The 15,564-nt window shown below is 40.2% G+C and overlaps 1 protein-coding gene across 1 annotated transcript; it reads right to left on the bottom strand.

Moving 5' to 3' along the window:
* Positions 1 to 719: 719 nt before the first annotated feature.
* On the bottom strand, positions 720 to 14,625 carry LOC130923718 (NKAP-like protein). Its single transcript, XM_057849646.1, has 9 exons — positions 14,553 to 14,625; positions 14,208 to 14,315; positions 7,426 to 7,498; positions 7,007 to 7,372; positions 5,048 to 5,131; positions 4,873 to 4,941; positions 1,465 to 1,632; positions 1,190 to 1,339; positions 720 to 1,092 (listed from the first exon to the last, which is right to left on the bottom strand). The coding sequence occupies exons 1-9, from the start codon at positions 14,623 to 14,625 to the stop codon at positions 912 to 914; spliced, it is 1,272 nt and encodes a 423-aa protein (XP_057705629.1). The 3' UTR covers positions 720 to 911.
* Positions 14,626 to 15,564: the final 939 nt, after the last annotated feature.

Genomic DNA, 15,564 nt, shown 5'->3' with positions numbered 1-15,564 from the left:
AGAAGCTTGGCGCCTTTTCCGGTGGCCAATCAGTGGTGGTGACGTCGTCGGTCCGTCCTGCGTCGATCAGCTGTCGTCACAGTGGGAGGGGAAGCAGCCAGCTGGTGGAGGCGACGATCAGCTGACTGGAAGAACCTCAGAAAATTAACTATTAAACGGCCAGGGGCCGTCACAGCCACGAATCTCGATTCTATTGCTGCCAATGTACTTGGATTCCATTAATGCATCTGCGTTAAATGCCATTGACGGCAATGTCCGTCAGAATATCAACAGTAAGTGACCCTAAAATGTCCCCAAATCAACAGGAAGTTACCTGAAATCTTCAGGACATGACCCCATGGGGTTTACCTGCTAAAGCAAAGGGTTTTTCTAGTTTAAGTCATTATTGCATATATTTTTTCTCATTTAAATGGATCGTAGTAAAACGGTAATAGTTTACGTAAAATTGCTGATCCACACAACCAATTATTTATGATGGAAACGCTTGAAAATTATCATGAGAGCCCAAACTTTAGTTTGGCATTCTAATAGTTAGGTAAGTTTTTGTTTGCTCCAAAACACAGGTATCTGTTGATATAATAAAGTTGCTAGAAAAAGTAGCTTCCATTTTTAGGTTGTTCAAGTGGTATTTGATCAAAGTTGAGCAGGGTGTGGTTTGAATGACAACAAAGGCCTGATTTTCTTTAATGATTACGCAGCTTTATTTTATGTGTGGGTCATATTTCGCTGGCCAAAAAACTAGCTGGAGTTTTCTCTGCAGAGTCATAAGGCATTTTGTACATGTCGCAAATCTTAACTTTTTTTGGCCACATGAAAACAAACGAAAGCAAATAGTTCAGAAATCTTACAATAAGGTATTTATTTACATAATTTTTCTATATACACATATGTATATACATATATTACAATAATCATCGTGCCCTGTTCTCTTTTTCTTTGATCTTCCTATATATTTTCTCCTTGAAAATAGACAGGATCTGGGTCTCCCTTTTCTGACGTTCCTCCAGACTGAAAGATGCCAGCGCCCTCTTCTCGTCGGCGCTGTAGATCTGGTTCTCCTTTCGCAGACGCACGGCCTCCATGCGGTGATGCCTGCAGGCAAGACATTCATGCGATTGAGTACACCCCAAGGAATTCGTTCAAAGTACGTTGTTTGCGTACAACAATAAATAAGAACGTAAAGCCGTACCTGCTACCACTCATCACGTATCCCAATTTCTCAAAGTCTGCAATCTGGTTGCTCGTCAGGCCAATTTCGTCTCTTCTAGGAATACGCTTTCCGGCTTTCACATACTCCGCCATGGCCGCGCCTTCACCTGGCAGCAAGGCGTGTCCAAAACTGGAGGACAAAACAATACAAAACTAGTTTAACCGTTTTTTTTCTTTTCAAGAAGGTGTGGAAGGTATGGAATTTTGAATCGTTCAGTGTGAGACAGAGATTTTTTTTTAAGGTGGCCAACTTACTCTAAAGGTTTCTCGTCCTGAGACAGGAGTGCGAGCAGCACTTCACGTCCCACTTCGGCAGAGCCTTTCTCAACCCATATAATCTCGCCAGTTTCCTCCTCTTCTTGAGACTCTGTGCTGCTTGAGGACTTTCGGCGTTTTGCCTTTTTTTTCGTGAACTTCTTGGACCTGAGACAGGGTTTATGCAGGTCATTAAAAGTCATCAAATGGATTTTGTTGAAAATCGGGCCTTAAAATGAATTAAACACAATGTTCGTGGCATTAACAACTATGTAAAGTTGCCAGTTAAAAAAAAAACTTTTTTTTTTATTTATAGGTGCGTGGGTGCGGAGATGACGTCAGAGTTTTATGTTTATGTTTATGTCAGAGTTTTACTTTGTTTTATGAAAGCGCGGTGAGGTGGGTGTGGGGCCGGTAAACTGAGTGTGTTTTGCCGTTGTGCGTGTGCAGTTGGGCGTTGGCATTAAATTAGTTAAAAGTGAAATTAAAAATCATTAATTGAGATTTGCTGATACCTGTAGAAACTAGGGATGCAACGATACACTTAAGTCAAGGTTCGGTACGATTTTCGATGCGAGGGACACGATTTTTGATTAGATTCAACACATTTAATTCTGTTTTTTATTTTGCTAACAAGCAAAAATAACAATGCCATCATATAAACATACATTTTAGTGCATAATATGTATGTGCTTACTTCTTACTGATCTGAAGAAATTTTGTATAAAAGTGCTTAGAACGATCTTTACTGTTTGTAAAGTGAGGCGGCGCACACTGTTGATTGATACAGCTCTCTTAGCAGCTAGGTTTACCATATGAGCAAAAAATCCTTTTTGTGGTCCGAGTCCATCAGTGTCACGTACTGAATTAACATTATTTGCAGCATTATCTATAGTCACTGGTATGGATTGATTGCTTAAAGAGTATTAAAACACCTGGAGAAATGCTATTCATTCATTTATCCATAAATGCATACCTTTTGGATTCATATCATGCCACTTCGTGTAATTACACACATCGCAACACCAAGAAAATGATACAAATATGGATCGATTGTCAAGCTAAAACGACCGGCGCCCGAGAAATCTAGCATATTGTGTGCGTGACGTCACAACTAGGAAACTTGCTTTGGTCCTGACAAAATACTGAATGGCGGCGATGATGGCGGACAATTTTGTTTCTAGTTGCAGCGACGAATCTGACGTAACGAACGTTCTAATGGTGGCAAGGAGAGTAATGAACTTTTCTTTGGTGTTTTGGGTTATCAATTTGAGCCCAAACAAAAGCCAATGCAGCCTAATGATACAATCATTGAGGGGAGCAATCACACTGATGAAACACCGGCAACAGATCGTGTGGGAAACACCGAACGGTTTGTTTTGCATTTCTTTTTGTGAAGCTTATACACCGTGACCGCAAAATAACGTAATATATAAAATAATTATCATTTATTGTGCTATCATAGGTTTTCGCTCTGCCAAAAGACACAAATATTAATGGAATTAAAGGATTTGTTCTATACGTATATTTTATTAGCGATAATTTATACATGTGTCCAGTCCTATATCCAATGCGAGGGAATGTGTGGGAAACACCGAACGGTTTGTTTTGCATTTCTTTTTGTGAAGCTTATACACCGTGACCGCAAAATAACGTAATATATAGAATAATGATCATTTATTGTGCTATCATAGGTTTTCGCTCTGCCAACAGACACAAATATTAATGGAATTAAAGGATTTGTTCTATACGTATATTTTATTAGCGATAATTTATACATGTGTCCAGTCCTATATCCAATGCGTGATATGTTTTTTATTATAAAAGAGTACTCACTCTGGCCATCTCGAGCTTGGCTGCTCCCCTCCTTTGCTTTACCTGGGGTGGTGGGGTGGTCTCATCAGTGCCAGTCATCGTCCTCTATCTTGATATCACGGGACATTTAGGTGGCTGTGCGTGTATAGTGGGCAACGCATCTGCTTTCAGCAGCAATTTCTTAGCAAAACCTGATTTCATTTGTCCTTGTATAATGCACACCACACAAAACCGTGCCGGAGGCTGGGTCTGCAAAATTAGCCCTCTTTGCACGGACGAACTTTATCCATTGTCTGCGTAGTCCAGCTCTTTTTCTCGCGTTGGAGAACTCATGGGAACTATATTGCGACAAATGGCTATTCTTACACCACATAGCACGACAGGTTTGAACCATTTTAGCGATTTTTTGATACAACACGAACGCAACTCTCTCGTTGATAGACAACAATGGCACCTGCCTCGACCTTTTGCTTCCTGGCTGTGACGTCACAGTCCCATCCGAATGTGATGAATGTGATTTATTTTTTTGTTAACTTTATTAATATTTGTTATCTTGCCGCATAACGGTTCTATTAATATCTCACAGCCCCTTAGTATTATAATTCTCTTTAACTTCCATTCATTCACGATGGTTTTGAATTCATCAATGTAGTGTATGGACTACGTGTCCCATGATCACTCTGGATTCACGCAGTCAATGGCACGAGATCTAACATAGCACATTGATGATATCTAGTGTGTGCACGAGTGTTGTCGGAGCATTAAAAAAGTTAACAAACGCCACAGAAGTCACGTCTGCTCATTACTGGCCAACACCAGCATATGACAATCGACTTTCATAAACAGGACGAGTTTGAAGTACAGCGCTCTAAATTTTCCACTCATTGTACAGCGGATCTGTACGACTTTGAAGCCGCTTCCTTGCTTTTGTCTTTCCTCGCTAGCAACGATCATCGTGTGCCATAAATGAACAGCATCTCCCGCCCAGTTTGGGGGAAGAAGGGAGGAGGGCTGCTAGCGGGGAGGGAGCGCTTTCTTTTTTTTTCAAAGCAAAGTGGAGAGCTTGGCCTGCGTGCCAGACATTTTAGCGGGAGCAAAAAAAAAAAGTTTGGAAAATACATTTTGGGAGCTTTTCGTTTTAATCGAATGTTTTTGCGTATTAAATCGAAGAGGGGGTATCGAACGGTTCAATATAAAACCGAGTATTGTTGCATCCTTATTAGAAACCCTGTGAGAGAAAACGTGGCGTGTTTCAGTGTCTTTCTTTGCGAAGGAAAACAACTGCTGCAAGAACTTAGTTTTTGCTCTTCTTTTTCTTGCTTCTCTCCTTCAATTTGTTCTCGGAAAAATGTGTGTTCTTCCTTTTTTTTCATCTGCAAGCACACCAAAGTAATACCATTTATAGAAGACATTACTGCAGCTTTTGTTACCATAACATCTGGGGGCACGATTAGGGAGGGTGTGCTCCAAGTTGTAGAAACATCAAAGTATTATCATTTGTAATGTGATGCACCTAAGTTCTGTGTACGCTTCTTGGCAAGAGCTGTGAATTCATATCTGCATACAATTTATTTTTCTTTTAAAACTTAATACCCACCTTCCGAATCTGATGCCGACCTGATACATTTTCCAATGTCTTCGGTGGGTTCAAATTCATCAGAGCTGGTGGAGACAAGAAAACACAAGATTTAATTTCTGTGATTGAGTACAATAGAGACTCAAATAAATCTACATGCTTGAGTCAGAGGGCAAAACTTTTTCAACCTACTCTCCTTCTTTCACTCTTGGCAAAGACCCCCACACTTCGGGACAACCTTCCTCACCAATCCTTTCCCTCTGCTTCAGCCGCCTACAACACACACACAGTACACACACGTTAATTGACTGCTTGTGTTCGCCATCTATCTATTTAGCGTCTTCGAATCACAATATTCCAGACATGTGTGATTGACCATGGATTCCCTGTAAAGTTGAACTCAATACTAATTAGTTTTATTGCTCTGTAGATGAACCTGCTTTCATGAATAGTGCAGTGCATCAAAATATTCAAATAGAAGTAGACATTGACTTTTAAAGAAAAGACATTTAGGAGCTCTTTAAAATTCTTTAAAATTGAAAAAAAATGACCAGATATGAAGACAACATTCTAGTCTTTTCAAGGCAAGATTGGAAAGTATCCTTAAAAAGGTATAGACTGACTATTAAGTGGGCAATGATTGAAGTGTTTTATCAAAAAAAAAATTTTTTTTTAATTTACCATGATAAGCTTATACTTAGGCTGGTCTGAGTACATTGTACAGTATAGACCCTACTCACCTACGTCACAAAATGACGTGTCGCTGTATCCGGCCGCCATATTGTCCGTATTTTTTAGACCTATTCTCATTGTTTTCAATTAATCGTGTAAGTTATAGAGCAATTCATGGAAGCCCCGGTATTATCTGACGCTGTAAACTCATTGGATGCGTTGCATAAAAGGCGTTATGTGGAAAAGCTTCAGTTTATCCATTCGCCAGATCCATATTTGATGCCTAAATCGATGTTTTTCGACCCGCTGTCTTTGCCGTCTTTGCCTGACATCTGCTACCCTGATATTTACAACTATCTTGTCCACACAAAATCAGCCTATTCTCACGAAAGTTTGAAAAACTTTAAGAGCTTGGAGGCCTATAAATACTTCGTTGCTGGTTGGGTGAAACAGGTCCTCGTCCACGAAAATTCGGCAGGAATCTATCTTGTGCTCGGGAAGGTGAGTTACGAAATTTTCAATTCAAAATCTTTTGTTCTTGCTAACATCCACTGTCAAGTCTAATGTATTTCATGTCATTTGTCAATGGAGCTAGGGCTTTTAATGTTTATATGGTTTAGTGATAGCACTCTCACTACATACATATATAAAATGTAATAAATATGAAGTGCGATAGCACTACTCCAGATTGTCCCTAGTTGAATTTATTTTTTGGCTTTTGACCTCAATAGTGAAATTGTAAATTTATTGTATGACAACTGTCTTATTATCCCCTTATATATTTTCAGGTAGTTCATTCACAACGTCTGAGTGTATGTTGTCGGCGATTAGCCTCGCAATGATCTTAATTGTAGTTGTCAGCCCAAAACCCTCTAAATATATATTAAATGCATCTTACCAGATATAAAATGACTACTACATAATCTGTGGTAGTCGTTTGGAGCCCAGTTTTCTCGTCGAATTGCAGAAGTCCATCGGAATACGGTAAAACTTCAAGTCTCTCCGTCTCTCTTCTCTGTTTTTGCAACCGACCGCCACACAAGACTTCACCATTTTGATTATTAATGTTAACGAGCAGAAAAACACGCCATAATAGGAGGAATTTACGAAGTGCTAATGCATTAACATGACGAGTAGACGGACAACATGGCGCGGGGGCGTGGCTGTGACGTCACGTGAGTAGGGTCTATAGGTACTGCCCCGTTTACGAACGAGCTGCTCAATAAGCTAGAGGGCTAATACCGAGCTAAAAGAGGGTGGGGGGTTATCGACGAGCCGCGCAGTTTACCGTTACCTGCCTTCTTGAAATTTTAACTGGCGTTCATCCTCGCTTCCTAACGTAAAAGCAACGCTCGAAACTAACTGAAAACTGACCGCAACAAAGGAAAGCGGACCGCACAAATACGGCTGTAATATATAACACGCTTTGATAGAGTGCAAAATGATTAAATCGGATTGAATTAATTTAATGCATATCTCGCCATGAATTCTTCATGTCTCTGTGCATCGTCTCTCCGCCGGTCGTAAGAAAAATTGTCCCTGGGGCCGCTGTACCCTTCCCTCTGCACCGACCAGCGGCTACCACCGTATCTTTCGTGGGATCCAGTGCGACGGGAGCTTCCAATACAGATCCGCTTGTGGATCTTTGCCTCCCTGGGTCGATGCTCCCGTTCCCTGTCGAGTGGCCTCGGGAGTATGGTACCGAAGATGTTCGGCGATACACTCCTCTCTCGGCTGCGGAAGAGAGAACGGGATCGAATGTGCCGGGGATTCCGAGGGCCCTGACAACTCAACAGTGGCATGACGAAAGTGGATGGCTTGAAGATAATTATACATAACTCGGGACTGAAAAGGGTCAAGAAAAGTCCAAATACACTACAAGCGGTTGGGTAACTGACGAAAGTTGCTTCTTGTTTGTGAAGAATATTTCAGTTTCCGTGTGTCCTGTCCGTTGTAGCTGCGCGATCCTCTCTGTTGAGAGAAATGTTGGGAGAAATATTTTGTATTCATAAATGTGTCCTCAGTTGATGTTGAAATAATGTTCCTATTGCTTGTTATTATTGACATATTTTCACCACAAGATGGCAGGATGGGACTTAATTGTCTAAAGTGTTACTTTTATTACTTCTTTGTGTTTGACTTTGATTACTTTGATTTGTGAGATTGCCTGTGAAGACAGCAATGAGAGAGGATGTATCCGCATGTCAGTGGAAATTAAACACGCCGAGTTTTGGCTAAAAGACAACTTATTCTCCGTCAATTCTTCCAACGAAACATCAGCGCCGTATTCCCCACACCAGAACGGGACAGCTGAAAGAGGATGGCGTACACTATTTGAAATGTGTAGGCGCATGCTAGTCGAAAGTGGGCTACCAAAATTCCTATGGCACTATGCAGTACAAACTGCAGTACAAACTGCAGCAATGGTACGCTTAACATTATAAAAGATGTTATAATAGACGTACAGGGCAAACTCCTTACCAGATGTTGACAAACAAGAAACCAAATATTTCCAGAATGCAAAAATTTGGGTCTGTATGTTACGCATACAAACAAGACAAGGGAAATTTGGATTCTAAGTGTGGCCAAGGACAGTTTGTTGGCTATGACAAAAACAGTCGAGCATATCTAGTCTACTATCCAGACACAAAGAAAGTACAAAAACATAGGCTGGTAAAGTTTGTGAACAAGGAAGTCATAGAAAAACAGACACAGACATGTTAAATGGATAAAGATGAAGAATACAAGCTGATCGAGCAAGTGTAGAGGTCAAAAACAGAACTGAAGATCCTGTAGAACCAAGTGCACATAGTGAGAGTCCAAAGGAAGTGACAAAATGTGAACTTGAGAGTAGAAGGTATCCCTCAAGAGAGAGGAGAAAACCGAGTCATTTAGAAGACTTCATAACAGAGGACAGAGATAGTGATGTAGTTTATACCACTGTAGACTACTGCTACAGGATGGTAATTGGTACACCTCAAACATATGAGGAGGCCATGAGTTCAAATAACTCAAAAGATTGGTCAAAAGCCATGGATGAAGAAATTCAGTCAATAAACGAAAATAAAACATTTACCTTGACAACACTGCCAAAAGGCAAGAAAACAGTGGTGGGTAAATGGGTTTATGCACTCGTAAAGGATGAAGATGGAGGAAACAAGTACAAAGCACGATTTGTGGATAAGGGATTTAACCAGAAATGGTAATAGCTACGGTTTGCACAAGACCAGACTTAAGCTATGTGGTAAGCAGGTTATCGCAGTACTTTAATGAACCCAAGGAGGAGCAGTGGACTACTGTGAAACATGTCTTACGATACCTAAAAGGTACTTCCGAAAAGAGCCTTAGTTTCAAAAGAGACGACAATGCAAAACTTGGTATACAGGCATATAGTGATGCTGACTGGGCAGCTGATACTAGCGACAGGCGCAGTACTTCAGGATACTGTGTTTTCTTGAGCGAGAATAGTTCTCCCATTTCTTGGAAAACAAAGAAACAACCTACAGTCGCACTATCTACCTGTGAAGTTGAATATACGGCACTGGCTTCAACCATACAAGAATGCCTATATTTAGAGCAACTACTATGTAGCATTGATCATTATCAGTACACTCCAACAACTGTACACGATGACAACCAGGGGACAATCGCTCTTGCTAAAAATTTTGTTTACAGAGTTGCAAGCACGTAGACATAAAATATCGTTTTACTAGATCTACTTTGAATCAGGGAAGAGTAACATTGACGTATTGTCCAACGGATGACATGATAGCTGATATCATGACAAAACTAACAAAGTTAAAATTGAAGAAGTTTGACAGTGTTATTTTTGTAATTTGAAATGTAAATGTTCATTTGTTTTGTTAAAAAGGCCATCAACATGAGAACGAGTGGGGGTGTTGAGAGAAATGTTGGGAGAAATATTTTGTATTCATAAATGTGTCCTCAGTTGATGTTGAAATAATGTTCCTATTGCTTGTTATTATTGACATATTATCTTTTCGCCACAAGATGGCAGGATGGGACTTAATTGTCTAAAGTGCTACTTTTATTACTTCTTCGTGTTTGACTTTGATTACTTTGATTTGTGAGATTGCCTGTGAAGACAGCAATGAGAGAGGATGTATCCGCATGTCAGTGGAAATTAAACACGCCGAGTTTTGGCAAAAAGACAACTTATTCTCCGTCAATTCTTCCAACAAATGCAACGTTGAGCTGCAACCACCTCAACACTCTCCCTCTCAATCAGCAAGTGGTGAACAATCTGCTCTGCCTACACCTGCTGATGACGTCACAGCAACGCAGCAAATAGCGCTCTCCCATTTCTTGGAATGGCAGCCCCATTTCTTGGCATGGTAGCCAATAGCGTTTCCCCATTTATTAACATAGCAGCCCCTCTTCTTGGAGTGGCAGCCAATAGCGTTCTCCCATTTCATTGGCATGACGGCCAATAGCGTTCCATGTTGTAAAACGGCCGCCAATAGCGTTGCATGTTACTCACAATGGCAATACGAGTTGCGTCAAAAATCATCCGACGCTTCGGACAGCTTCGGACGGCCACAGAAGAATTACCTAAACAAGGATGGATTGCCATTTTCAATGAAATAATTGAAAAAACTGTGAATTTATTTCAAAGTTAAGGCTATTACCCTCTACCCTGTTATTAAAAAAATAATAATCCGCGTTTTTGTACTTTTTAAGAAGGTGAATGTAGTAAAATAAACCCAATTCAATGTTTTGATGTTCCAATAAGTGAATGTAGCCTTATGTTTTTAAAAGTACTCCTTGTTGTTGGTGTATCTTTTTAAATAAAACAGGAAATGGAATCATGTTGTCCAAAAGCTCTGATGCGATCAATAGCAGCCGGACATCCGGGCATTAATGACGTCACCAGCCACAACAAACCGTCGCCATATTGAAATGGGGGCAAAACACAAGTCACAAGCAGTTGCTCTGTCGTGCATTGTAGTACAAACGTGTTGAACGTTTGTCTTATTTGCGGTCTTATTTTCCGTCAGAATGACTAAAAGTTGCCGTGTTGCTGGTTGTAACACAAGGAAGAGTTTGTAGCCGCATTTGAAGTTCTTCATTCTTCCTCGTGAGAAGAAAAGGACAAGCAAATGGCTGAAAGCAATCAATCGAGGAACAGTAAAAGAAAGTTCCGTGGACCATTCTCGCCAGTGGGAACCTAAATCCAGGCACTTATACGTTTGCAGCCGAAATTTTATTACAGGTGAGTAAACTTTAATCATTTTTTTGCCCCAATTAGCTGCTAGGATTCAGTAGACTAGGCAGTGGTTATTATTACCGTAACCGACAACTCGCAAAGTGTTATTTTTCTTTTGCCGTGAACTGCTCTGATTGGTCAATCGGTATATTATTGGCCTAGTGGGAATTGGTTATTTTGCCATGACGTGACTCATGCACTGCTTTCTATCCTCGTGACACCCAATTTAGTTGTACTACCACGGTTCACGGCTAAATAACGCGTGGAGGCGAATTACCGCTTACAGCAGAAAAAATCACTCCGTATGTACTACCAGTTTTCTTAGTTCCACACAGCACATATTCCACGTAATTGATAAAGGTCAACTTACTGGGTGACTTTATGAGGTAGTTGTAGATGTTTCCGAAGCAAGCAATTCCTTTGGATTGTTTATCCAGCTATCAGCTGCGACTTTGTATGGGCAGATTTGCAAGCCAATATACGCTAATTTTAAGTTGTATCGCCTCCTCACGTCTGTCGGCAGTGACTCGTGATAATAATAAGTCATGTTTAAGACGTTTTTAAAAAAAGACTCAAAACACAGCTGAAATATATGAATTTCAGACAACGTTTGTCTACGGATGTTTATCTGTGCGTGGCCCATTTCAAAATGGTGACAAGTTGCTATGCGAGATGACGTCATTGTGACATCACGCCGACTGCGAGAATCATATGCAATTAAAAAAAAAAAAAAAAGGCCTACTATTTGTGTTTATATGTGTATGTACGATGATCTCAAAATACCATAAATATAACCAGATGAAAATTACCTTATGGTTTTTCTTTGTAACAACCAAATCCGTGTCAGCGTTTCTGCATTCGGCAACTGTTATATTATTTGTAATTTCGCCTCATTTTGGTCACTAAAGTGGCCAGCGTACCAATCTACACCCCATATTAACACAGGCTGAAAATATTGTTAGGATTTAGTACACTAACGATCACCAAAGTGAGAAGAACAAACATGCATCTTTTAGGTGAACCCTTTAGGGTTAAAACTGTGAGCTAAATCCTTTATCTGGTGCTGGTTTTGATTTAAAGGCGTATGGTGAGGTAGATCCACACTGGCGCTTTGGGGCTGGACGCTGTTCAAAACATTCCACTTCCAAGCAAATATATATAGGTGCTTCCAGGAGTTCACACAACCACGCACAGCACAGAAAATCCTGGCGTCTTATTTACGTCGAGCTGAATCCATTTTTGGAGATTGTGTAGCTTCCTCTGGTTTGAATTGGCACTTCAATTCATGCTGTTCTGTCCAGGGCCATGTAAAGAGGGTTTCAACACTCTTTGATGTCGCCCTGGGTGGTCATGTGGTTCATGTAGGGCGTGAGTAGTTCCAAGCACAAGTAGCGCTGTAGTGGTTTGCAATGGCTGATTTGCAAAACTGACTGCGGTAATTGCGACATTTATGGAAAATTGGATAAAATCACGTATCTAAGTACTTGTTTGATTATGTCATTGCATTATGACATGCATGTAAGTGCTAGTTTTACATTTGGAGTGGTAAGGCGACAACTGAAAACTATGTAAACTCTAACGCAGAAGGGAACTTTCCCATGTTGTAGAGTGAAAGTATTATGCTTGTGTTTGCATTTGCACGGGAAATCGACTTTCACATTGAAATGCAAGATGATTTAGGTTTTTCTTTTTTCACAACTAGAATACTATTTTTCCAGATTATGTCTCGATGTCCTTGATTCACCTACCTGTGGTAGTATATTAAAGATAACACCATGTATAACATATTTTGTTTCCAAGTTCAAAGTGGTAGTTCCTAGTTTTGTTGCATTGACATATAAAAACACTTTTGTTTCCCAAAAGGGTTTGTGGCATAGGCGGAGTTTGAATTTGGCGGCCCGTGGTGGTGGTGGTGGGGGGGGGGGCAATATGTTGATGACCCCGAAGCGCAGTGTCAGCAATAAAATTAACTTACAAGAATATTTATAATAATAAGTTGAAAATCAGTGTTTTTTTGTTTCCCGTCATTCTTGAGAGGAATTCTAAAATCAGGCTGCTTGGGCTATACTTTTCGCCAAGATCGTCATCCATTGAATATGGTACGCCCACCGGTGTCATGCCAATGTAGTTACCCCAGTCAAAAATTGTATCCACTGGGCAGAGCCATATGGAGGTAGATTTGTGTCTTTATTATTCAATCAGAAAAAAAGGTGCTTGAATAAAAAAAATTTTTTAAAAAAGTTCAAAGCTTCAATCAAAAAAAAAATGGTTGAATGCAAAAATAAATTTCTAACTCATAAAAATGCACGTGAAAGCTATTTTTCTTTGGGTTTTTTTGGGTTGTTTTTTTTTTTTTTTTTTTTTTTTATTCAAGCAACTTTTTTTGACTGGAGTAATGTTGATTTGTGTTTGGGCCACATTTTGGCGAGGACATTTGTGTCTTTATTATTCAATCAAAAAATAAGCTGCTTCAAAAAATATATTTTCAAAAAGAAAAATCACTTCAATTAAAAAAAAAGGAAAATTTCAATCATGGAAAAATGTTTTGAATGTGAAAAAAATATTTGCGATTGAAAAAGTTGCATTTGAACCCTTAATTTTCCATCGAAAAAGTTTTCTTTGATTGAAGAAATCCTTTTTGTGTTTGGGCCATTTTATGGGTAGGACATTTGTGTCTAAGTCATTTAATCCCCAAAAAGGTTGCTTCAATAAAAAAAACATATTTTCAATCAAAGAAAAAAAAAATAAATGAATAAAATAAAATTGCCCTCCCCTAATTTTTTTTTAAATTACATGCAAAGCAAATGACTGTCTAAGTTGCTAGTCACATGATCTGTTCGCAAAATAATTTGGACCCATTATGAAAATACATTTTTTTGTCCATTTAATTCATTTTGTTGCAGTTTTATTGCTTTACAGCCAATTAGATGCAATGCCACATTTCTGCCACCGCGGGGGGCTGCCCCCCCTTAAAATCCGCTTATGGATTGTGGTCACGACTTTTCAATTCTATTTTCCACTTTTATTTACTGTTGCATTTTCTAATGCTTATATACAGTGTATCACAAAAGTGAGTACACCCCCCCTGCATTTCTGCAGATATTTAAGTACCGTATTGGCCCGAATATAAGACGGCCCTGATTATAAGACGACCCCCTCTTTTTCAAGACTCAAGTTTGAAAAAACTTTTTGAACACCAAATTAATTTTTATACAGAAAATAATTACAGTACATCCGAAACAAATGATTATAACAATATATTTGAGAGAAAAAGCATGTTATTTTGCCTCATTCAAATCTTAAGAAGTTCGCACCAAAACAGTTGAAGAGGGACCTGCTGATGTGTGGCGAAATGGTGTTGACCAGCCTGTGCCTCTCCTGGCACCTGTACCCCTGATAGGCCGCCCCTATCACCTACTGCTCTTGGCCGTAGCACACATCGGTAGTTATTACCGCGCGCGTTCATCACAGAGATCATCCTCTGGAACATCTCCAGAACGTCAGCCGTGTCCCTGTGTTCCTCCTTGCCCGTGGTCATGGCGAGGAGCCTCAGCCCGGCAACTGTGTAGGGCATAGGTGTCAGACCAATTCCACAAAGGGCCAAGTGGGTGCTGGATTTTGTTCCAACCGATACCGCGCAAACAGTTTAACCAATGAATGTTCTGTTGAAACAAGCAGCACCTGACAAAGTTTAACTGATTACCCATGTAAGAGATCAGATTGGTCAAAAGGTGTCCTCTTCATTGGTTGGAAAGAAAACCTGCACCCACTTGGCCCTTTATGGAGTCAGTTTGACACCGGTGGTGTAGGGGTTGTCGACCGCCATGATGAGCCCGACGCTCTGCTTCTCGAATGAAGAAGGCGCCAGCATCTTCTGGGTCAACTTGTAGACATGTTCTCCCAGCTGGCCAGTGCCTTCAGGCTCGAGAATCGGGTCGTCCTCATCCTCTCAGGCTCCTACAAAACATGTTTGTTTTAGAAAGATAGGCGTTTTGATTCATCCTTTTTATAATGTGAATAATGCTGCACACTTACTTCAGCCCCAGGACACCTGGGCAGCACCGTACAGCCGTTGTTGTACAAGCTGCTGTAGATGTTCTTCCAAAGGTGCACGGGGTCAAAGTAGACGAAGACCTGCTTGTTGCCGTCGGTGAAGGGGTTGGTGTAGGAGCATGGTGTTTCACTGAAAGTTATGAGATTGAAATATTATATAAAATAAAACACGTAAAAGCTGATTGTTTTTAAATATGGACGCAGAAATGTCTAAAACATGCCCGCCGTAGCAAAACAATGACGTTTTTACGTTGAGTTTCTTGTGAATAAATGGTTAAATCAATGAATCTTTATAGATATGGACGTAAAACAGTCTCGATTCTTGGTTAAAGCAAGAACCGGGCAGTTATTTCACATAAATTTGTCGAAGAATGACGCCAATGGCTCCCATTGATTTTTTTCACGACATTTCAAAATGCATGCATTGTACGAAAAATATAATAGTTACCTTGAATCCTCGAACAAATCACTCCTGAGACAATCCTTGCTGTTAGTATGCGGTCCAGATTTTGTACTTTTTGAAGGTAATTTCGCCTGTGTGTTCAAAAGCATTGGTGAGAGTCATTCCCACCGACTTCTAATAAATTAAGCTGACTCACACAGCCCCCTACGGGCCGGGGTGCGCAAAGAATACCTAATCTGACCTGTCAAGGTATCTTGATGTCTATGGTTAAGGGAACAGCCGGAAGTAAACAGACGTCTCCCTCGAGTTGTAAGCAAGACGTTGTTACTTGTTGCAATTTCGATGTCAATAAAA

Source organism: Corythoichthys intestinalis, chromosome 11 (genome assembly GCF_030265065.1).
Source record: "Corythoichthys intestinalis isolate RoL2023-P3 chromosome 11, ASM3026506v1, whole genome shotgun sequence".
Classification (NCBI taxonomy): Eukaryota; Metazoa; Chordata; class Actinopteri; order Syngnathiformes; family Syngnathidae; genus Corythoichthys; species Corythoichthys intestinalis.
Note: the sequence above shows the minus strand (reverse complement) of the source record. Positions and strands in the feature narration are given on the sequence as shown.

Excerpts from the sequence above, each read along its gene's own strand:
- LOC130923718 (XM_057849646.1), bottom strand. The coding sequence starts at position 14,625 with ATGCTGGCGCCTTCTTCATTCGAGAAGCAGAGCGTCGGGCTCATCATG. Across the intron at positions 14,316-14,552 it reads CGACAACCCCTACACCACCG|TTGCCGGGCTGAGGCTCCTC; the intron begins GTGTCAAACTGA and ends TGCCCTACACAG. Across the intron at positions 5,132-7,006 it reads AGACATGAAGAATTCATGGC|TAGGCGGCTGAAGCAGAGGG; the intron begins GAGATATGCATT and ends GTGTGTGTGTTG.